We start from the raw sequence: 22907 nt of genomic DNA, 5'->3' as shown, positions 1-22907 counted from the left end.
AGGCCCTCTCCACTTCCAGCTGCTCTCTCATTTGAATATGGCTAGGAAATACTAACACTCATTGTTTTTCCATTCCGTTTTTTGCTGGGTTGATAACAAGTGTACAACACGTGGATGAGGGATGTATTTAATATTTGGGGAAGCCTTGGAGAAAATCTGCAACTTAGTTTTTCAGAGGTGAAGGTTGTCACTGTCAAGGCCAACACATGGCTAGTAGCCATGTCCCAAGGTGAAAGCCCATTGCAGTGACTTCACGATCAAAAGTATTTAAACTATAGACTTGAAATGGCAAAGGAAATATTGAAGAACATTGCTATAGCATGCTACTTGTCTTTAGGGTTTTAATATTTTAAATTTTGCCTCTTGGCTGGTACCAGAGCACTCTTAGAGGAACACTGTTATCCTGTGATGCACATTTCTATGAAGAGACTTGTTGTCTGGGAGTCTCCTGTTACCCTGGCCTGACAAACACTGATATCTTTTGCACATAGCAGTGGAGGATCTAGATACGTTAGAGCACACTGCAGTGGTGCACTGCATAATTTCTCACGGACTAGTAGTAGCACCTCAGCAGTTTATCGTGTGCTTCTTACAGCTTTCCAGCTGTTTCAAATAACTATAAGTTCACTTGGTCTTCTAAAAGCTCATCTTAAAGACTATAAAAGTATGTTTAGTGTAAGTGACTGTCATTGATTAGCAACATATGAAGCCCTTAGTGCATTACACCCAATAATTTTCTAAGAATGGACTTTTTTGATATAATGTTGTTAGTGTTTGTCTGAGAGAAACTGCAAAGCTTGTGGCTCAAGTTGTTTTCTGCCTTAAATTGTTTGGCTCTGCACGTATTTTAAAGTGACTTTCTAAAGCTCTGGAGAGAGACTTCAGAAGACAAGAAGTGCCACTGGAGAAATTCAGTATGAAGTGTCCCTTTGATTAAAAAAATACTAAGTATGTTTTCAGATCAGAAGTTGCATGATAATTAGGACATGCTTCAGGGTACTCACTATAGCATAACATAATTACATTAATTCAGATACTAGACCAGTGGTTCTCAAACTTTTGTACTGGTGACCCCTTTCACGTATCAAGCCTCTGAGTGTGACCTCCCCCCTCCCCATAAATATATAAAATAGTGGTTTCAACTTAACTCTGTTATTAATGCTGGAAGCAAAGCGGGGTTTGGGGTGGAGGCTGACAGCTCGCAACTCCCCATGTAATAACCTCGCGATCCCCTGAGGGATCCTGACCCCCAGTTTGAGAACCCCTGTACTAGACACTATTAAAAGAAGAGTTTGTATCTTTTCCAGAGCACTGACTCAAAACAATCTATTTTAAGAAACACATTAAATGTTTATTGGACCTCCGTAAAAGCATACGTTGAAACCAGGGGAAGGCCTTTCTGCTCTTGAATTTTAATGATCTGATCTGTAACTGTTAGACATTAAGGTGAATGCACACTCACTTTGTCCATTTTATATTGTTTTTTATAATAACATGTTTTAACTAATTTATTCCTTTACCATAGTTCAGCTTTTACAGCAGACAGACATAGGAAAAGAAAACTATTGGAAAATTCATCTCTGAACAGCAAGTTATTAAAAGTAAATGTAAGTACAACACTTTCAGTGCTTGAAGGGGCTTCGTCAACTTACCAAGGCTCAAAATGGGCCTAGTGTTGACCTAGTTTTAAAATGGTTATAATCTGGCTTCAAATTCTAAATGTCATGTATTAGTTGTATCTCTCTGCCTTCCTCTAATGGGGAGGTGACTTATTTTTTTAAAATTGCTAGTGTCCTCTTGTAATCACACTAGCCTAGTGCTTGAGCTTCCCTGTTGCTTAGCAGCATCCACTAACTAGGAAACAGCTAGTGCCAATTGGACTGAAAAACAGAGGTAGGTAAGAGGCAGCCTCTTGTCTGGCAGATGAGTATTGCTGTCAAATTTGTCAATTGCAGAAGAAAAGGGCACAAACCATTCCTCCCTAGTAGCTAAGGAGGTAATTGCAAATTAAGAAAAGGGGGTAATCAGCGAGGTGGCAAAGTTTGTAGATGACACAAAGTTAGTCAAAATAGGGAAGCCCAAAGCTGACTGTGAAGAGTTCCAAAGGGATCTCACTAAACCAAGTGACTTGTCAACAAAATGGCAGATGAAATTCAGTGATGATAATAAGGGCACAGTAATGCTCATGGAGGAGGGAAGTCACAGCTATACATACAAAATGATTGGTTATAAATTAGCTGTAGCCACTTAAGAAAGAGATCTTGGAGTCATCGTGAATAGTTCTATGAAAACATCTGTTAAATGTGCAGCAGCAGCAGTCAAAAAGCCTTAAAAGTATGTTAGGTACCAATAGGAAAGGGACAAACAGGTAAGACAGAAAATATCATAATGCTGTTCTATAAATTCATAGTATGTTCACAGCTTGAATACTGCATGCAGCTCTGGTTGTCCCATCTCAAAAAAAATATATTAGAACTGGAAAAGTTAGAGAGAAGGCAACAAAAATGATTAGGGGCATGGTACAGCTTCCATACAAGGAGAAATTTAAAAAGATTAGGATTAGTCATCTTAGAAAAGAGATGACTTGGGAGGTGGGTATGATAGATGGCTATAAAAATCATGTGTGTGAAGAAAGTAAATAAGGAAGTGTTATTTACCCCTTCTCATAACACAGGAACTAGGAATCGCCCAATTAAATGAATAGACAGCAGGTTTAAAACATAAGGAAGTGCTTCTTCACACACTGCTCAGTCAACCTGCGGAACTAATTTCCAGGGGATGACGTGAAGGCCAAAAATAATGCTGGGTTCAAAAAAAGTATTAGATATCCTCTGTGAGCTTAGGTCCAAGAATGGCTACTAGCCAAGATGATCTGGGGTACAGCCCCATGCTCTGAGTGTTCCTAACCCTCAGTCTGCTGGAAGCTGAAACTGGATAATGGGATGAATCACTCAATAAATTGCCCTGTTCCGTTCATTCCCTTTGAAGCATCTATCACTGGCCACTGTTGGAAGATAAGATACTGGGCCAGATGGACCTTTGGTCTGACTCAGTATGGCCATTCTCAGGTTCTTTATAAACGTTTGAGTAAAATTTTCAAAAGAGTTTGTCCCATTTTTCAGAAGTGTCTTTAGGTGCTTTTGAAAATGTTACCCTTTGTCTCTCTTATCTTGCCTGCTGCTCCCACTTTACAGGTACCTATCTCCTGATGTTGGATTCAGGACACACCGCTTTCACCTTCAGTTTCACGGAGCACTAAGGGAGGGTGTCCCCTCTGCCCTCTCTCAGCTTGATGGGGCTGCATGTATAAAAAATTAAATGAAGGGCAAGAATGCAGTGCAGGAATGGAACCTGCAGTAGTAGCTCTCAGCTGCTGGTGCTGCATTGTTGATGCATAAACTTGCCTCTCCACACAGATAGCTTACTTAGAGAGGCAGGAATTCTCCAGAGGGTGCATGGAGGTAGGGATGGGTGTGGTTGGTAGGACAGCGGTACAGCTGCTCTCCTATGTCTACACTGCAATTAAAAACCTATGGTTGGCCAGTGCCAGCTGACTTGGACTTAGGGCTGTTGAATTGCAGTGTAGATATTTGGGCTTGGGCTGGAGCCCAGACTCCAGGACCCTGCAAGGTGGGGAGGATCCCAGAGCTCAGGCTGCAGTCCAAGCCCAAATATCCAGATGGCACAGGCCAACCACAGGTATCTAATTGCAGTGTGGACATGCTCCTAATTGGCTCCCTTTGAATTCCCAGAGTTACAAGCAACTGGCAGTGAGTTGCTGTCTTGGAACGTCTGTGGTTTTAGTTACTTTCAAAAATGGCAGGCCTATTTTGCAATACTGTACAGGCTTTTTTTTTTTGGCTACAGAATCACATGAATTCTCAGTGTCTGGAAGATCAGAAGTAAAACTACAGCTGATGTATAGCAATTGAGAAGACTGACTTAGAAAATACTAACTGAATAAGGTGCCACAGGACTCTTTGCTATACTAACTGAATGGAGATTATATCCATTTTAGAGTCCGAGCTATCTTTGTTTTCTCTGTTTTATTAATACATGAATGTTGCCCAAGGCAACTGGTGGTCTTTTCTGTGCTGGCACATTGGATCAGTGTCTAGAAAAAGCAGGGCACGGGGTGTTTGCAATAATGCCATGCTGTCTAACCAGAGGTGGGGTGAGAAGGCTACTAAAAGGCATTGGGTGGGGGGGGGGGAGTTTTATATGTTGGAAACAACACCTTCTTTAAAAATAGGCTCTTGCAATTCCTCAGCTGCTAAAATGCTGTTTTCTATCTAATGCTGACTTTTCTATCTAAATATTATAAAATATTCTTATGCTGTTTGCTCTTTAGGCTTTACTTGAGGCTTAAGTTTTGTATATTGTTTGTGGTAGTGTTTAATTTCTCTAATGATATCAAGACACAGACCAGTGGACAGTATCTGAATTACAGAAACTTTCTCCCATTGTCCCTACTTGAAAGCACACTGCTCTTGTTGTCAGGGCTAGAATTGATTTTTGAACTCCTGTTGTTAGAAGATTGGTTAACATACCATTCTGGAGACCGTAAGGTTAAAAGTTCCTCATGCAGTTCTTATGTAATGTGTAAATTTTGACTGGCAACTAAAACACAAGTGCAAAAGATTTAGAAATAAAAGCAGCTACAGAACCAAATTAGCCTGTGTGCTGTATTCCTCTAAACTGTCAACAGTTGGTAGGCCAACGATGTCACATGCCTGCTCTCTCCAGCCCTCCTGCCCCCAACCCCTTCAGCTTGTACAGTCTGTTTAATTTCAGTAGTTTTCCCCAAAATGTGATTTGTTTTTCTTCAAAACAAAAAAGCCAGCAGCCCAGTGCTGGGGCCTCCTGAGGAGTCCTAAAAGAGCAAACCATACCACATGAAGGTGGAGGAGTCAATGGGTAATTGGCAAGGAATTAGATCTCATTTCCAGGGTGAGATGATTTTCAATAGTGCCTTAGGGAGATTGGCCTGCAGCTCCCATTGAAAAGCCTTGGGAATTGGATACCTAACTCAGGCCTGGTCTACACACTGAGGAATTAGGTCGAATTTAGCTGCATCAGGTCAATTTAAAAACGAATGCGTCCACACAACCCAGTGAGGGGAGTAGCGCTAAAATCGACTTTGCTGGATCAAATTTGGGGTAGTGCGGATACAAATCGACAGTATTGGTCTCTGGGAGCTATCCCAGAGTGCTCCATTGTGACCACTGTGGACAGCACTTTGAACTCCGATGCACTAGCCAGGTACACAGGAAAAGCCCCGGAAACTTTTGAATTTCATTTCCTGTTTGGTCAACGTGGCAAACTTAGCAGCACAGGTGACCATGCAGTCCCCCCAGAATTATGGTACGTAGAATGTTTCTACGCTCCCCTGTCATCTCCGTCCCTGAGATTATTGCAGATTAGAAGGCAAAAAAAACACACTCATGATGACATGTTTTTCGAGCTCATGCAGTCCTCCCGCACTGATAGGGCACAGCTTAATGCATGGAGGCATTCAGTGGCAGAGGCCAGGAAAGAACTAAGTGAGCGCGAAGAGTGAAGGCAGGACGCGATACTGAAGCTAATGGGGGAGCAAACAGACATGATGAAGTATCTGTTGGAGCTGTAGGAAAGCCAACAAGAGCACAGACCCCCGCCATATCCACTGTATAACCGCCTACCCTCCCCCCCATGTTCCATAGCCTCCTCACCCAGATGCCCAAGAACACGGGGGGGAGGCACTGGGCAACCAGCCCCTCCACTCCAGAGGATGGCCTAAGCAACAGAAGGTAGTCATTTAAACAGTTTGATTTTTAGTGTGACTACAATAAGCACTGTGGCCTTGTCCTTCCCTTCTCCCCCACCCCACCTGGGCTGCCTTGTCTGTTATCTCATTTTTTTAATTAATAAAGAGAGAATGCATGGTTTCAAAATAATAGTTACTTTATTTCAAAGTGGGGAGGGTGGTTTGCTTACAGGGAAATAAAATCATCAAAGGGGATGGGTTTGCATCAAGGAGACACGCATACAACTGTCACACTGAAGCCTGGCCAATCATGAAACTGGTTTTCAAAGCCTCTCTGATGCGCAGTGCGCCTTGCTGTGCTCTTCTAATCACCCTGGTGTCTGGCGCAAAACGATTGTCTGCTGTTGCTTTCACAGAGGGAGGAATGACTGATGACATGTACTCAAAACCACCCGCGACAATGTTTTTGCCCCATCAGGCATTTGTAAGCTTAACCCAGAATGCCAATGGGCGGCAGAGACTGCAGGAATCATGGGATAGCTACCCATAGTGCACCACTCCATAAGTCGATGCTGGCCATGGTAGTGAGGATGCACTCCTCTGACTTAATGTTCTTAGTGTGGACATACGCAATTGACTGCATAAAATCGATTTCTAAAAATCGACTTCTATAAAATCAACCTAATTTCGTAGTGTAGACATACCCTCAGATGCTTTTGAAAATCCACCCAACAGCCTAGAGTGGATTGTTATAAAGGGTAAGTAAAACATTCTCTCAAAACAACGAAGATCCCCAAATGTCCTCTGAAGGTCTATTTAGATGGTAAAAAAGGAATTAAGGTACCCCTTTAATACCTGTGTAGATAGATCCTTCGAGCTGGTCATGTTGTAGGCTTGGCTCCCCGCTGGCTCAGTCTGTCGTTAGTTCTGTTTGAATGTACACTGCTGCACAGGTGACTGTGTGCTTAGGGGGTAGCTGTCTGTCTCTTTTGACTTACCTCTTTCTTCTGCTTCCCAGGGGAGCACCAATGCCCTTTGTGCTACAGGCCTTCGCAATCTGGGGAACACGTGTTTCATGAATGCGATCCTTCAATCTCTCAGGTATCAATCATGTTTTATATGCAATCATCAAATCAAATTCCCACCCTGGGCTTGATGTTGATTTGGTGGTATCTGTTCTGCAGTGCTAGGCAAGAAAGGCCAGCTACTTCTCTTCCACTCTTGCCCTGTAGACCTGTCAGAATCGGGGGTGCTGCCTTGGCAACATCCTCTGTCATCCGGGAGGAGCTCTCCAAAGTGATCCCTGTGATTGATTCAGGAGTAGCAATAATGTTCAGAGGAAGCCCCTATGTGTTCAGCTTGAAGAGTAGTGGGTCTGACATGATGCCCCTTATGGGTGAGGATTCGGTTAGGGCATCTGCAGGGGAAGGAATTGTCTGTGTTCTGAGGGATGCAGTATCTCCAGAGAGAGGGGCGGACCATTATCACTGGGAAACGGTAACATAATTTGAGTATCTGGTTACTGGGCCTGGTTTCTCACTAACAGATCTGTAGATGCTCTAGTGGCATGGTGTCACTGGAACTCTGACCAGACAGGCAAACCTGATTCTTGACCCTTGTTGTCCAAGCCTTTGGAGACTGGGCCTCTTGTGGAGTTCTGCTTGGTCTCCATTATGTCATCCTCTTGCTCCTCTCCCCCTTTAATGTACTAGTGAATCTATTTAAAATGGAAGTTAGAAAATGTCATGCAGCCTGGCTGAGAGCTGCACTGAAATTTTTGTGACCTTAGGGGCCCTTTCTTCACTCAATAAGTGCACGCTCTTCTGTGCAACAGCAGCAGCCTCTGTCCTCCTCATCCCAAAGTTCACATGTGTAATTGAATCATCATTGTATTGCTCACAAAAAGTAATTTCAAAGTTTAACTTTGTACGAGTATTTTGCACATATTCACAGTAAAAATGCATCAGATGGTGCATCCTCCGGGCCAAATTGTCACTGGGTAGAGACAGTTGTGTACCTACATTTGAGCATGCAATTACATGTGCACTGGCAGGAGTCATGTGTTTTCTTCAGCCAGTAGATTGCTGGCCTTCCGAAAACCAGGGCCAAATTCTCAGCTAGTGTAAACTGGCATCGCTCTGTTGATTACATTGGTAATACTCAGATTTAAACCAGCTGAGGATCAGGCCCTGGTCTTTTTAATCGTCAGACCTACTGTTTTTCACCCTTCTAATGATCTAGGTACTTGCCATCCATCTATCTTCCCTATCCCTCTGTAGTTCCAGCTAGATACTGTATTACTGTATGCAGTTCCTGCCCTTAACTGTTGAGTATTATGACTGTACTGTGTAGTTACAATTTTTGTGTTCACTGAGGTTTGGTGGCATAACAGTTATGGGAAAATGATTTTTATATGTAGTCTGTAAATAAATTTCTAATGCTTTAAGTTCTTTCTAGATGGTATGAACTATATTAAAGTCTAATGATACATTAATATTAATGCCACTTATAGACATGGATTTGTTTACAGTGAGCATGATGTAAGAACTCAACACTCAGTAATTGTGGAACCTTGGTATCTCCTAATCAGAAAAGAGAAAAGATATAATTGTTGCAGGTAACTGGGCCAGTGAATGCCATTTAGTGGTGCCCACTGTACATGTGCTGAGCAGATAATTATATTGTAACACCAGATGCAAGTTGACTAGTTCTCTTGATGGGAAACTTGACCTATTCAGTGTTATAAGAACTAGTTCAAGAAGCCAAGTGAGCATCTCCGAAGAATACTGTACAAAGCACACACGTGTCCTTCCTATTATCTATTCTATATGTTTCTCACTCTCATTTCTTTTTCCTACAGTAACATTCAGCAGTTTTGCTGTTACTTCAAAGAGTTGCCAGCTGTGGAGTTGCGGAATGGGAAAACAGCTGGCAGGCGAACTTACCATACCAGGAGCCAAGGGGATAACAACGTGTAAGTTAACACATTTCTTGCTAGCACTGAACTTCAAAAAGCAGTACTAGAAACTGAAAGAGGTAGTGCCAGGTGCTATTTGGGTGTATTGTACAAGTGGAGATGTTTACATAATTTCCACTGTTCTTGTAGCTGTCACAGGAGAGAAGACTAGCATCCATCAAACAGTGCTGGAGTGAAGTTAAATATATTTAGAGCTGGAATTATTAACTTAACTGGACTAGGTGTCACCTAGTGTGTCTTAATCTTACTCGAAAAACTCTTTCCAATGTGCTCAAAATTTAAAAAAATTGGCTGAAGGACCTTAAACAAGAATAATAAATACTGTATTGAGTTGTGGGAGAGGAGAAAAAATAGCTGCTATAGTACCACAGGGGGTAGTTTTGGGCTTGGTTTATTAAACATTTTAGCACTAAATTATAATATAGGCAACAACCTTGAGAGAATTTTAAGGTGAACAAGTGGACTGAATCTTCACCAACATGCAAATAATTGTGTGCACAAGATTTACAGGTACAATTTTAGAGGTGCTCAGATACTACAGCGATGAAAACTTAGAAAATCTGTCCCACTTCCATCCTTAATATATGTGATTTCACAATGTTGCTAGTCTGCCTTCTCTGCCCCTTCAATTCTGTGGATTAGATTTAGATTATAAAATTTTTAGGGACTTGGAATATGTTTTTGTATAAGAAGCTGAAATGATTTACCAAGTGAACCATTTTCATCAAAGGAAATTCTTTGACATTCGTACCACTGAAGTCCTGAAGAGCAGCAAAATGTAGATTAGAGTATGAATCCACACTAATTCATTTTTACTTTCTCTCCCCAGTTCATTGGTTGAAGAGTTTAGAAAGACACTTTGTGCTTTATGGCAAGGGAGCCAAACTGCATTTAGCCCAGAATCTTTATTTTACGTCATTTGGAAAATCATGCCAAATTTTAGGTAAGTTCTGTAAGACAAAGAACAGTGTTCTTGAACGTAACCTTATGCCACCTGTGCCCTAATCTCGCTCCTGGAAAATATTCCATGCGACCTCCCCCTGTGCCCACAAATGTAGCTTTCAAATGCGACTTCACTTTGATCTAGAGATTTTCATTCATTGGGATAATTGCTTGTTGCCAATACCCACACTGCAGAGTCAGAGAAGACAAATCTCTTGTATACAAGGACTAGAGTACATAATTTTGGTGAGTAATGGCTTGCTTCTAGGGGCAGGAGAGCCAAGATAATAATTATTCATCACTGAGAATAAGCAATTTACAGAACCTAAACTTTTGGCTATGATGGGAATGATATTTAAAAAAAGCAAAACAGTTGTCGTAGCTCTAAGTAACACATACTGGGCAAAACTTCCTTGATTCTCAAAACAGTCTAGCTACTGCTAATGTAACTCTAAGTAAGGGCTATAAGACACTGGCTGTTACGCACACTGTCAAAAAAAAGTTACCCAAGTAAATCAAAGTATCATTCCTCTCCAAGGTCTCCCTGTCCTGGCCCCTGAACCTCTTTCAAAGGAGCACTGAAACCTGTTAGGATTTGTGAAGGTAAGTTGCTCCATGTTCTCAGGTAGTAAAGATGTTCTGTTATCTGTTACATCTCCAGCAGTGCTGAAAAGATGCTGTGAACGCACATGCTTAGCTGAATAACCCAGAAAATAAAAGTCCATCTTTAGTTTTCTTCACACTGCCTAACATGTGATTTACTGGCTTATGAGAATCAAGGAAGTTTAATACCAGAGGCTTCAAGCAATGGCCAAAACGTTCTAGGCATAAGAATATTATCTCTGATAAGCTTGATGTGTTACCCCATTATCCGTAATAAACCTACCCTACAGATCTTATGTGACTGAGCAGGGAAATCTGTTCTCTAGCAAATTTTCAGCACTGTGGGTTCTATCATGGCTTTTAACATAAAGTGCTGCCCTCTTCTGGGAACTTGGCACTCTCGGGAGAGGGAGAATTTGTGACCCACTGGTAACACCAGCTATGTAGGAACACTTCATTAATGAAAGGTACTAGTTGTGCACTCTGCCTTCCTTCGGCCATATCTGTCCCTCTATTGAGTGAAGCCAAAATAATGCGGTAAACCACATGGAAAGAAAAGTCAGACACTCGCTATGTTTTCCCCTGCATTTGGAGGAGGGGAGGGGGCAGCAGCCTTGGCTGGAGGGGGAAAATAGATGTTCTGTGTTGAATTGCATCATGCTATATAAGTTACTGGTGCTCCATTTAGAATCCCCAATCTCCCTCTGCAGTGTTAACCAGCTCAAAGGGGCTACATGCAGGGTGGGCTTAGGATAGATGGACAGGGTTGGAGCTGGTGGCATGACAGCTACGAGCCAGCTATTCTACTTGTATTTGTGCAGAGTGGAGTGATGGAGGGGCCTTGGAGCTGAGATCTGGTTGCTTAGCCTTTAAGAGGTTTTAGCTAACTGTGGCATCTTCTGCCCTCCCTCGCCACTATAGGCCCCATCTCCCTAATATAAAAGTGTAGCATAGTGGAAAACAACTGGAAATTGCTGATATTGCAGTGTAGATCTCTCCAAATCTGTGTGGGAATAGGGAGTATAGCACATGGCTAGGAATTGCATATTATACATTCAGTACGGTTGTGGAATGATGGCAAACTGTAGTGTGTCTCTGCAGGCTGTATCTCTGTTACGAAAGCCTGGTCTTTGAGCAGTTTAATATGGCAGGTCTGCTGCACACAGAGAGAGTTCTGTAGCCTCTTGGTGGGGTGAAGTATGTTTATTATTCTTCATGAATTCTGAGGTTTTTTTCCGTGATGACTGTTCCTTTTGTATCACTTTTTGCCAATATGTGGATGGGCTGGATTGAATTGTTTAGGTGCATTGGGATCTGCTGTTTAGGTGCTGCTGGGATCTGAGGTCTGTGTGAGAAGCTATATTCCCCACCACAGGAACTTTGGTCATTTTATTTTAGATCAGTTAACATTCCAAAGATATTTGTACTTGGATGAACGGAATACAAACCTTACAAAGTGCTATATTATAAATGTAAATAACAATAAAACATTTACAAATCAAATTACATCACATTTCAGATCAAATATATGTCCCATTTCATTTAAAATTTCTGTGCTTTGGCTTAAGTAATGTTGTCTGTAACACATTCTTGCTGATAATGCTGTTCCCATAAATTTTCTTTCTTCTGTTGTAACTCTGCTAAGCTATATAAAATGTGGATATATCTATTAAACAACCTAAGCAATTCCTTCATTAACTTAGTATCTTCTAATGACTGCATTTAAACCCCAGTCTTTCTTACATTGATCACGCAGCTCAGAAAGAATTCTGCCTCATTCATTTGTTCTGGAGTGATAGTCCAGTTTGTATAAACATTAAACATCTTCTGTTTAGTATCTATGCAAAGTTAACTTGCAGATATCGCATCCTTTACCAGATAATCTTTTTAATTCTGAATTCCATCTTTAGTGACCTGATGAAGATAAATACCAATCAGGAAAACGACGCATTAGAAATTTTAGATTTTGGCGTATTAATAATTTTACTTCCAAAATATTTACTTGGTTAGTTTTAATAAATCTAACTCTCTCTAAGGTAACAAGTTGGAACCACTATTGTAACAGTAATGGATTGAAGGTTCCTTGCCTCTGCTTACATCTTGTGTGCATAGTTGTTGTACAATAATTATTGTACTGTAACAAAAATTATTCTAAACATTTAGATAAAGCACTTAATTTTACCAGGGATGATGTAAAAGGAATTGGAGGGGGAACCAAGCTGATCATCTTAAGAGTTCATAGACTGTCCTCAGCTTGATGCAGCACAGCAGCAGTCTGCTGTAAATGTTCTGAGTCACACCTGCCTTCATTTTCCTGTGTTTGATTTCACAGCTCTGCTTTCACTGCTGTTGTGGCAAAGCTAGGCAGTTTCTCAGTAATGCTTGTTGTGACTCTGGTTTGGAGGAAATGGCTCTTGTTATGCTTGTTCGGGGATAAAGGAGGGATGCTTATTTAAGGTTTTAGTGTATGTTCACTTTAACTTTGGCTGAGATTTTGTAGGAAGCTTGGTGTGCAGTGACTGCATTCTGTATTAGGCATGTCACCTTTCCTATGGGCATGTGCCAGCGTATGCATTCTGTGCTCACTCAGCTAAACCACAGGTTCTCCAACTCTGTGGTGTGTTCTGTACCGTTGAGAGTTTTGTATAGACATTGCCCCTTCTGTTCATGACTTTAGAAACCATCACCCATCCCACTCAGTCACATATCCTGGTGGTAACTGCATCAGTTGCTTACATGGAATAGGAGAATAATATGTGATGGATTTTTAGTTTATTAGTGAAATTTAAAGGACCAGAACTGCAGAGAATGCAGCTCTCTGCAGCCCATGGTTTGGGAACTTCTGTACTAATCCTATGAAGGGTTGTGTAGCTATCTGTTTCTGTGATGATGTATCCCCCCACTTCATTTGGGGCTGGGTGCTTTGAGTCTTATGATGTATTCATAGAGATTCCTGCTGACTTTCCTTGAATTATTACATCCTTTAGCTTACTGGTAACTTATAAAAACTTGCTTACCTGACTGCTGTTGGCTTCCTACAGCCTAGCTAGCAGTGAAGCACTGATTGCTTCTTGTGTGAGCAACATCTTTCTGCTACTGCTTCCATTGTACTTCAGAGACTCTAAAAACTTCCACGGTCAGTTGGGTGTCTGAGTCCAAATGTAATGAGAAGAATTGTGCCTCAAATGCATTTCTTCACTCAAAAATGTTGCAAGATTACCCAGAGTGGAGGTTGAAACCCCTCCATACAATTCTAAACACCGTTCCGTAGCCCAGCCCAGGGATGGGGGATACATTCCTGTCATTTCAAAGAGCTCATGCTATTACTGCAGGAGGCTTGTGGAGAAAACAGCCTGGGAATGAAACCCTTTATCTGAGAGAAGAGAACCAGTTGACAGTGTTAAGAGAAATGATGGGTCTGGTGTCTGAAGAAAATCTGCTCAGAACTTTTGTCCAAAAACTACTGAATCTCTTAGATGCCAAAAAAGTGTGATGTAAAACCATGTTTTCCCAGTCCAAGATTCTAGTATGTTGTGCATCATTTATGATGATCAGTTCAAACTGATGCAACTGTTCAAACTGCAAACCTGCTCAATGCAAACCACAGTTACTTCCAAGTCCAAATATGCCTCTCTCCCCCCCACGGATATGAATGCCACATCCCTTCTTAATATACCATGCAACAAACAAACCTATACAAATGGAGTGACAGACTGATAACCAATAACCCCAAAGGGGAAGGGCGGGAGTGATTGTGCAACCCTGAGGGAAGGATTGAGAGAGAGCCACCTCCGTCTGCTACTGTTCCCTTTTAGGTTGCGCCACTTCAGGCACTTGAAAGAAGTGCTTGGCCTTAACCACATAGGTTCACAACTGGTCAGCAGTTGCAGTGGCTTGGCACATGTATGACTCTGCCCCACCTGCAATATGGGCTAGCCATGAAGGTCCAACCCTCCTTGCTGCACAATAGTGAGAGTTACTGCCTGTCCCGTGTCAGAACTGCTCAAGAGGCAAGAATCAAGTACATGTACAATTATTGCTCGGTGTCCAGCATTCCTTTGTATTTTTTTAAAAAACAAGGAATTTTCTTTTTAAATTTAAAGTCTTTAAAAAAAAAATTGGACAAGAGGAGTGGGAAATTTAGAATTCTGCCAGTTGTACACATGAGCATAATACAAGCTGTGTCTTTGAGATCATATTGCAGTCTGATCTAAACTAATTGCTTAGCTTGTCTAGACCAGTTCACTCCAGGTTTCCAGAGATGTGTGGCGAGTACAGCCAAAGTAATAGAAATTGCACAAACACGTGTATCCTACAAGATATTAAGTAACAGGCTATTCTTTTGGTTTGAATGTTGGAACTACTTTGAGCCAATATGTCAGAAATAAAGATGCAGTTTCTTTAAATTGTCTGAATATTTTTGTGTTAAGGGGATACCAGCAACAAGATGCCCATGAGTTCATGCGTTACCTGTTGGACCATCTACATTTGGAACTCCAAGGAGGCTTTAATGGTGTTTCTCGCTCGGTAATTTTGCAAGAAAATTCAGGTCTCTCTGCAAGCAACAAATGTTGCATGTAAGATATTGTTTTAATTACTTCAACAACTTACCATCATGGTGGGGCTCCATGCATGAATCACAGTATCCCAGGGGAGTGAACTACCCTATGACATCATTATTTTGTATATTTAAACAAATATCTAAAGAAATAAGCTAAAGTAGCATCACACTGTGGAGCCACTTAGTCAAAGCACCAAAGTCTTAGTGTGTCTTGGATCGATTTTTTTTTTTCATAGTAGTTGTGTAGTTTTTGTATACAACTGTCTTGAGTTCAGGCTAGACAAAATTACACACTGATCAGTGGCATGTTAATTATAAATGGGCAACAGGTTTTTTACATGAGTGGAACAGGAAGTGGCAGTACATTCAAGATTTGCCATAACTGGATTTTTTTCTAGCAATACAACATTCTGTATTTGTATCTCACCTAAGAGATACCCTTGAAGCAGCTGCTGCTTTAATTTGCCTTTGATAATGTAGGGTTTGCCTTCAGTTTTCCTATCATTCCCTGTTTTGAAAGTGAAGCACATTTGGGTGCCTTTCAAATCTTTTGGTCTGGAAATGCTGACACTTCCTGAATTATTTTTTCTAAGTGTGCTCTGCTAGATTGAAAACAGCACTGAGACCAAAACATTTATTTTGCTTTAGGCAGGAATGTTAACAGTCAGTTCAGCCTGGATTTTGGTCACTGGGCAGACTCCCTGTGTTAGGATTATCTGAGAGTTATGTCTGTCCTGATCTATGCAGGAAAAGGGATTACAAGTTAAACAGGCCTGAGCAGGGCAGGTGAGTACTGCATAGGCTTGATTACAGTATGTTACAAGTGTTCTACGACCCACTTTTAATTAACTCTGTAAATATAACTGTTGTGCCTGAAGTCACTGGTCTTATAGCACTAGGAGTATGATCTTTTGTATAAAATAACATTAGTCATTACATTTCTTGGTTCATGCAAAACACATGCACCGCAATCAACTGTATCTAAAAACCCTGTTAGACTTGAATACAGAATGTTGCAAGGTTGGTTTTAGAGTATCTGGCTGAAAATCTTGCAATCCTCAGCTGATCTGAGCCTGGAACTGAGACTTGAACGGCAGCTTTGCCTGAAAAAAAGATTTGCCCCAATGAGACCAGTGTACAGATAGTGCTATAAACTTGCCTTATATGAAATACTGACAGTTTATTAATCAGGTCTGAAGGAGGTGGCTTGTAATCTCACAGCGCAGGTTTTCTGCAGCCCGGCACGTGGTTGGAAACCTGATAATATAAACTAGCAAATTATTCTGGTTTCTTGTAATGTTAATTACTTTGAAATATTTGTTTTCATTAAGCATTAAGAACCTGACAAAATGTGGCAGTGTTAGGCATTTACACTTGAATGTTTTAAAAGGTCAGTGTCCCCAGTTGTTACTTATTTCTGTTGTCCTTTATCTTTCTCACCACCTCCACCATTGTGATGGCTTCCAGGGCTAAGATCAGGAGAAAGCAGTGCTCCTGGCAGTTAGCCTGATGTTTTGTATCAGACAAGCACAAGTTGATCGGGTGGGTTTTTCCCTTGCCTCTTCATATAGTACTACGTGATGGAAACACATCTCATGGTGCATATAGTAGAGCTGCTTTGGCTGGTTGACTTAGCACTCTAGCTAAGAATCTCCTTCTATTTTGGAGCTTTTAAAACAAAAAGATTATGATAAGTGCCTTATGAATGAACAAAGAAACAATGACACAATGTTTAGCATGTTTTTGCAATGAAAATGTCTTTTTGGAAGTGACCTGCTTTAAAAAGCCCTAAAGATGTGAAGTAAAAAGTAGAGAGCAGGTTCAAAGAGAAAATACACCCCAGTTCACCTAGCTTGAGAGAGAGCTGTCACATAGAAAACTGCTCTTAAAAATAACATCCGCATAATGTTAAAATCGTATGCGCTCTGAAGAAAATGAACTGTATATAAGCATAGCCTTTAAAAAGATTTGGGATGCTTATCTAGTTTTTCCATTGAAGATCTGTTTATGAGTACTTGCATAGAGTATAGATTCCTGTTCCGTCTGGGTTTCCAATATCTTTGCTGTATTAACATTTGCTCCATGGAATCTAGTGATGAGTGAAAGGACCATGTAAATGAACCCAATCCTTGTTTGTTACACCCAGACCAAACTGCCTGATTGTTTTTGACATGTTATAAGCAATAAAATATTTCACATGCTAAAATGCAGCGTAAAACAGAAATTCTGATGAGTTTCTTTCCTTCATGGTGGTTTGTTTAGAAATGGAGCCTCTACTGTTGTCACAGCTATATTTGGAGGCATTCTTCAAAATGAAGTAAACTGCTTAATATGTGGAACTGAATCTAGAAAGTTTGATCCATTCCTAGGTAAGGTATCTTTCTCTTTCAAAGTATTGGCTACCACATTAAAGCTCTGAATCTTCATGTAGCTGACAAATCTGTGATGGAGCTGAGATTTTACAATGTAAAACTTCAGTAAGAACTAAGTTTTTATTTTGATCTAAGAAATTCAATTGTATTTTTTTCGTTCCTAGACCTTTCACTAGATATTCCAAGTCAGTTCAGAAATAAACGTACTAAGAATCAAGAAAATGGACCAATGTGCACACTACGGGGTAAGAGTTCGTGGTGAGTGAAATCTTGGCCCCACTGAAATCCATAGGCTTTCAACTGACTTCAGTGGAGCCAGGATTTCACCCAGAGTGTTTGTAAATGTGATTACTGCAACCATATCCCACTCAGTTCTTTATCTGGAACGTGATAGCACCTTTGGGGAGACGGAGATTTTATTTCTTGAGTTAGAGCCCGAAAGTAACTATTTTCAGAATTACATGGATCCAGTTTAAGATTGATTTCTTCTCTTTCAACCTTATATTTCTGCCTGACTTTCACTGAAACTATTACTGTACTATAAAATGGCTGGATTACAAGCCCTGGCTCCTGAATTCCTCTGTCTAGCACCAGCAGTGCAAGCATCACCCATCACCTCATCAGTGTGCTTCAGAAATGATCTGTAAGGGTTAGTGGGTCCATGTCTGTTCAGTCCTTGGCCTTTATGAAGAGACTGCCTACAAAGAGTAACTGCCCACTAAAAACCAGCCAGAAGTCATCTCTTGGTCTCTTATTAGTGCTTCTGAATTCTCTTCCTTTTAGATTGTCTTCGCAGTTTTACAGACTTGGAAGAACTTGATGAGACAGAGCTCTATATGTGCCACAAATGTAAAAAGAAACAGAAATCCACCAAAAAATTCTGGATTCAGAAACTACCAAAGGTAAGTGCAAATATGAGTGTCTGGTGAAACTTTAAAGGGAATTAATAACTTGACCAATAAACATATGTAACCATAAACAAAGACTTAACCTAATGAACTCTGTCTTTCATGTTTAATACTATAGGTGCTATGCTTACACTTGAAACGATTTCACTGGACAGAATATCTGAGAAACAAGGTTGATACATATGTAGAATTTCCCCTCCGGGACCTAGACATGAAATGCTACTTGTTAGAGGTACAGAGACTCTTACTGATGTATACACTGGAAATTTGTTCTGTTTTTATCATATGTTATGGAACATAGAAGGTGTCAGTTGACTTCTTAAAAGCTGTTTTCTCTGCTTTGAACTGCAGCCGGAGAACAGTGGCCCAGAAAGCTGTCGATATGATCTTGCAGCTGTTGTCGTACATCATGGTTCAGGGTAAGTATGCTCAGTGAGTACCTGGGGTGAAGTACTAGCCTTACTGAAGGCAGTGGCCAAATTCCTGTTGACTTCATTGGGGTCAGAATTTCACCCATAATGTGCATGTTGGTTCTGTTAGCAGCTGTGCTAACATGGAAATAAAAAGCAGCTTTATATTCCAGTGGGGACTTTTACCAAAAATGTTAATTGTTCAGTCTATCAGAGGTCTCCTGCTGTGAATCTCCACTCTTGTCCCCTGAGTAATAGATGGAAATCTGAAACTTATTAAAAATGAGGATAGTCCCTTTGCTTCTTTCAAATTGGAAAGTAAAGTCCTTCTGGAAAGTATTTAAGCTGAGAGAGAGGTCCGGTGGCCATAAAAACTGACATTTCACTTAGCCACTAACAACTAAATTTCAATGTTTCTTCTTTGTTTGTTGAACTTGAAAGCACATGCAGGTTTATGCAAAGGGAAAGTGCTCATCTAGAACAATGTAGACTTTGGACTGGCAGACTGACAGCAGTGGTCCTCTCCCACAGGAGTGAAGCTTCAAACTGAGAGCCAACTGGGATGCTCTGGAGTTGGACAGTAGTTGTATTTTGAATTAAAGATATTTTGCAGTCTTTGATCCTTTGAGAGTCAGTAGTAGTGACATGATGACTTTCTTCTTCCAGGATATTGTGTAATCAAGTCCCAAGATTGAGGGATGGTAGGACAATTCTTTAGAAGAAACTATGCTGTTTTCTAATAGTGGGAATTCTTGCTGTTGTCACTAGAACTCACTGTTCTATCTCAGTTGAATTGAGTGTGTTTTCAGCAAACATGTATTTGAAAACGTTCACTCTAGCAGGCTGCCCTTGTTGCGTTCTTCCAAAGATGAGTGGTCTGATATCTGAAGTAGGACTAAATCAAACGGTCTGACTTTCAAATGGAGTCTTCATTAGCACTACCCCAGAACGCCCATGGCAGCTGCTTGAAAGCTCAGAGAATACAAAACATAGTCGTAGTGGACATCAGTGTAAACTGGACATGATTGGAATGAATTAGGTGGGTGTGAACTATGATGATATATAAGATACAGCTGTTAGCCATGCAAGTGTGAGATGGCCTTGTCTTGAGGCAGCATGAGTAATGAAACTTGGCTGTTTTCTGGTTCTTAATTATATGTACAAGGATCCAAGACATGGCATGGGATCTGTATAAAAACTTCAGTTAGTTTCCAACCTGTGTTCATTGTGATGACACTTTCCCTGTGCACTTGGTTTGAAATCATGGTAACTCAAACAGGATTCAGCTAGAACTAGTTGGAAGGAATTCTGAATATAAAATTAAATGACAGAACATGGTAAAACTCAAATTTTATTTCTGTTTGTAAGCTGGTGATTACTTTTATCTTAAATGCTACTGAATCTAATCTTACAGAGGTAAAACTTGTATTTAAGTTCACTGGGAGTTTTGCTTGCAAAAGGACTTGGGGGCTTGGATTATGCTAAAACTTAGATACTTTTTATGAAGTCCCAAAAAGGAAGCAATTGTCTGCATGTGGTTCCTATCAAATCTTGACACTATTAAAGATGCTTTTGCATGGAAAATCTTTCTTACCCTTTTAATGCCTTTGGGTTTAAGCTGACCAATTATGGAGGCTGTTCAGTTTCCCACCCTCTAACCTGGGAGAAGCCTTATGATAGAATATAGTCAATTAGTGCTTGCCCTGTTGTTGTCCTGTATAGCACAGAATGAGGTGGTAAATTTCCTTTTATTGATCCCACTTTGTGTGTCTCATTGCTTTCAGCGTTGGCTCTGGACATTACACAGCCTATGCAACTCATGAAGGTCGCTGGTTCCATTTCAATGACAGTACTGTAACTCTGACCGATGAAGAGACCGTGGTAAAGGCAAAGGCCTACATCCTCTTCTATGTGGATCGGCAGGCCAAATCTGGATCTGATAAACTTTAATACCTCCTTTTAATCCTCACTTATCAAGTCCTTCGGACAAAACATTTCCAATTCTCCATAAATACTTGATCCAAGACTATTAATTTCATTGTGCACTTTTCAACTTCCTCGTGTGGGTTTTAGTTTTGTTGTGTCAATGGTAGCTTGGACATTGACTTATTGAACTTGGACACAAACTAACTTTTTTTTTTTTTTTTTAGTTCTACCAGAAAACCTCAGCAGATATTTTGATTTGCTGCTTTAGTTGTGATAACTCAGTTTTTATATATATAGTTTCATGAACTACTTAGTTATTTGATTTTTATATTAATGTTTTCAGTTCTCACTTTCTAAAGGCACATTTACATCAGAGAAGCTTTGTATCCTCTTTATAAGCAAGAGAAACGTGTTCCTGATTATGAAGAGCAATAGAATTTCATGCTGCTCTCACAGCTGTTATGTAGATAAGATTGAATCACTTTTAAATCAAGCAATTGCTTGCACATACTGTTTGCCCCAGTGCAAGAAACTTAACAGTGACCTCTGAACAATCACTCTTTGCCTGCAGAAGAGATGAGATGTGGCATCATTAAGTAGACTGGGTAATTGCTGCTATCAGTGTGTATCAAGGCTGCTGTCTTTCAGGACTCCTTGTAAATAAATAGTTGATTCAGTTGTATTTGTACTGCAAATTCAAGTGTTTCTCATTTGTACTTTTTCCCCTACAAAAGAGACATTTAAATTATTACCCTAATCATATACGTGTCTTTATACGTGTCTTGGGATTTTAATTTACTTTTTTAAAACTGAAATGGAATTGCTAGAGTGATATCTCAATTTTTAGCATTTATCCCAAAGTTTGATAGCAAGCACTTGCTTCTGAAGCTAGCAGGCTCCATGGGATTGGGCCACTGTCCCTTTTATATCCTAAAATGAGAGTTCAATGTGGGGGCTTCACACAGGAGAGGTTTTTGTCTCAATATAACTCCCATTTGCCCACATCCCCTTTCAGCATGATTAAAAACCACCAGTCTCCGTTTAGGACTGAAAGGCAGGTTTGGTATGGGTTTGGAGATAGACTTTGCATGGTATGTTGTTATACCTAATCCAGACTTAGGCTCAAACTGGTAGGGAAGATGCATTTAAGTCTATATGCAGGGATATTACAGTTCATGCAAATTGTGGAGCTAACGCTGCCCCTTTAGGTGAGCATATACCCTCACTAACTGCAGTATTTAATTAGTAGTGCACCATTCTTCATGGTCTCTTGACCAAAAGAGGCAAGATATTATTTCTGAAGTTGAAATGTAAGACATCTGTTTATATTAAACCTCTTATCAGCTTAGTGGAAGAAGATTTCAGTGTTAGCAGCTGGAATTTCGGCTGTTCTGGTACTGCTGAGAGAGAAGAGCCCAGTATAGATTGAATGACACTGAACTCCCCTTTCCCTCCTCCTCTGTTTGCCTACTGCCTTTCACCACACTCCCATAATCTCAAAAGTTTTTGTGGGAAGGCTGGAGCTCTCTTCCTGCCAAGACAGCTATCCCACCAGACCCCTCTTACTAGTGATATATTCCCAAGAGTTTACAAACAGGTGTGTTTATATTTAGCTGAGTAAAAACATCTGCCTTCCCCTGGTTGTATCTCCTTGAAGGGCCACATTTGTCAGCAGGTAGATGTAGAATGCATTTCAGTATTAGTTGACTAAGCACCAGCGCTCCTGACTGGGGAAGCCTGACAATTGCAAAACAAAAACAAAAAAAAAAAAGTTTTAATTACCTGTTTGATCCATCTCAGATGTTGTTTAAAAAGAAATTGGCTTTATATAAAACTGCAGAAATGTTCAGTATTGCTAAATTGTGTATGAAAATATGTAAACTATACACTTACCTAAACCTAATAGTGACTATCACTTGATATGTTAAGTGGCAGATATACCAGGATGTCTTTATTTTGTTGTTGAACAATAAATAGATTATTCATTGCTTCAAACTGTAGCCATCAGCTTGTTAACTACTGTTTTTGGACCTCTGCAGCTAGAGCTTATGTTCTGATCAGAACCAGCAGCTGTTATCACATTTAAACACAATAAAAAAGTAATTGGCAGAGTTCATTTCACCACTGATGGCAATTCAGGATGTAATTTTGGGGATTAAACCTTAGGCCACAGGCACTTGAGCCAGCACTAAAATTGCTCTAGAATTTGTTTAATATATGTGTTGAGAATAACAATCATGACATGATCTGGTCGATTTATTTAACTTGCAGTGAATTTAGTGCATATTGTTCAGCCACCCAGTGATGTAAATGTGCCTTTCTGTATTTTTAGGAACTTAAGTTCATAAACTTCATCAACATTATTCCCTCTATTTTAAAGGTGATTATTTCTCTCTCAGCTTTTTTTGCCCAAATATTGTCTTACACATTTCCTCTCAATACCACTTTTCACGTATCATAAG

General features: G+C 40.3%; 1 protein-coding gene and 1 long non-coding RNA gene across 4 annotated transcripts in view; one reads left to right on the top strand and one right to left on the bottom strand.

Moving 5' to 3' along the window:
• Positions 1-21207, top strand: part of USP3 (ubiquitin specific peptidase 3) — a 58239-nt gene extending 37032 nt beyond the window's left edge. For 2 of the 3 annotated variants that reach the window (XM_050967015.1, XM_050967017.1), the window contains 11 exons: positions 1526-1607; positions 6765-6847; positions 8607-8720; positions 9553-9666; positions 14699-14845; positions 17092-17198; positions 17366-17446; positions 17985-18103; positions 18228-18341; positions 18461-18528; positions 20304-21207. In XM_050967015.1, the coding sequence (XP_050822972.1) occupies positions 1526-1607; positions 6765-6847; positions 8607-8720; positions 9553-9666; positions 14699-14845; positions 17092-17198; positions 17366-17446; positions 17985-18103; positions 18228-18341; positions 18461-18528; positions 20304-20469 (1195 nt within the window). In that variant the 3' untranslated portion in view covers positions 20470-21207. The remainder of the gene's footprint in view (positions 1-1525; positions 1608-6764; positions 6848-8606; positions 8721-9552; positions 9667-14698; positions 14846-17091; positions 17199-17365; positions 17447-17984; positions 18104-18227; positions 18342-18460; positions 18529-20303) is intronic. The other variant, XM_050967016.1, reaches the window with a different exon arrangement.
• Positions 11639-14745, bottom strand: LOC127057901 (uncharacterized). Its single transcript, XR_007776225.1, has 2 exons — positions 12451-14745; positions 11639-12182 (listed from the first exon to the last, which is right to left on the bottom strand). It is a non-coding gene; the product is annotated as an uncharacterized LOC127057901 (long non-coding RNA).
• Positions 21208-22907: the final 1700 nt, after the last annotated feature.

This window comes from Gopherus flavomarginatus, chromosome 9 (assembly GCF_025201925.1).
Source record: "Gopherus flavomarginatus isolate rGopFla2 chromosome 9, rGopFla2.mat.asm, whole genome shotgun sequence".
NCBI lineage: Eukaryota > Metazoa > Chordata > Testudines > Testudinidae > Gopherus > Gopherus flavomarginatus.
The sequence above is the reverse complement of the archived record's forward strand: the minus strand, read 5'-3'. Positions and strand labels throughout refer to the sequence as shown.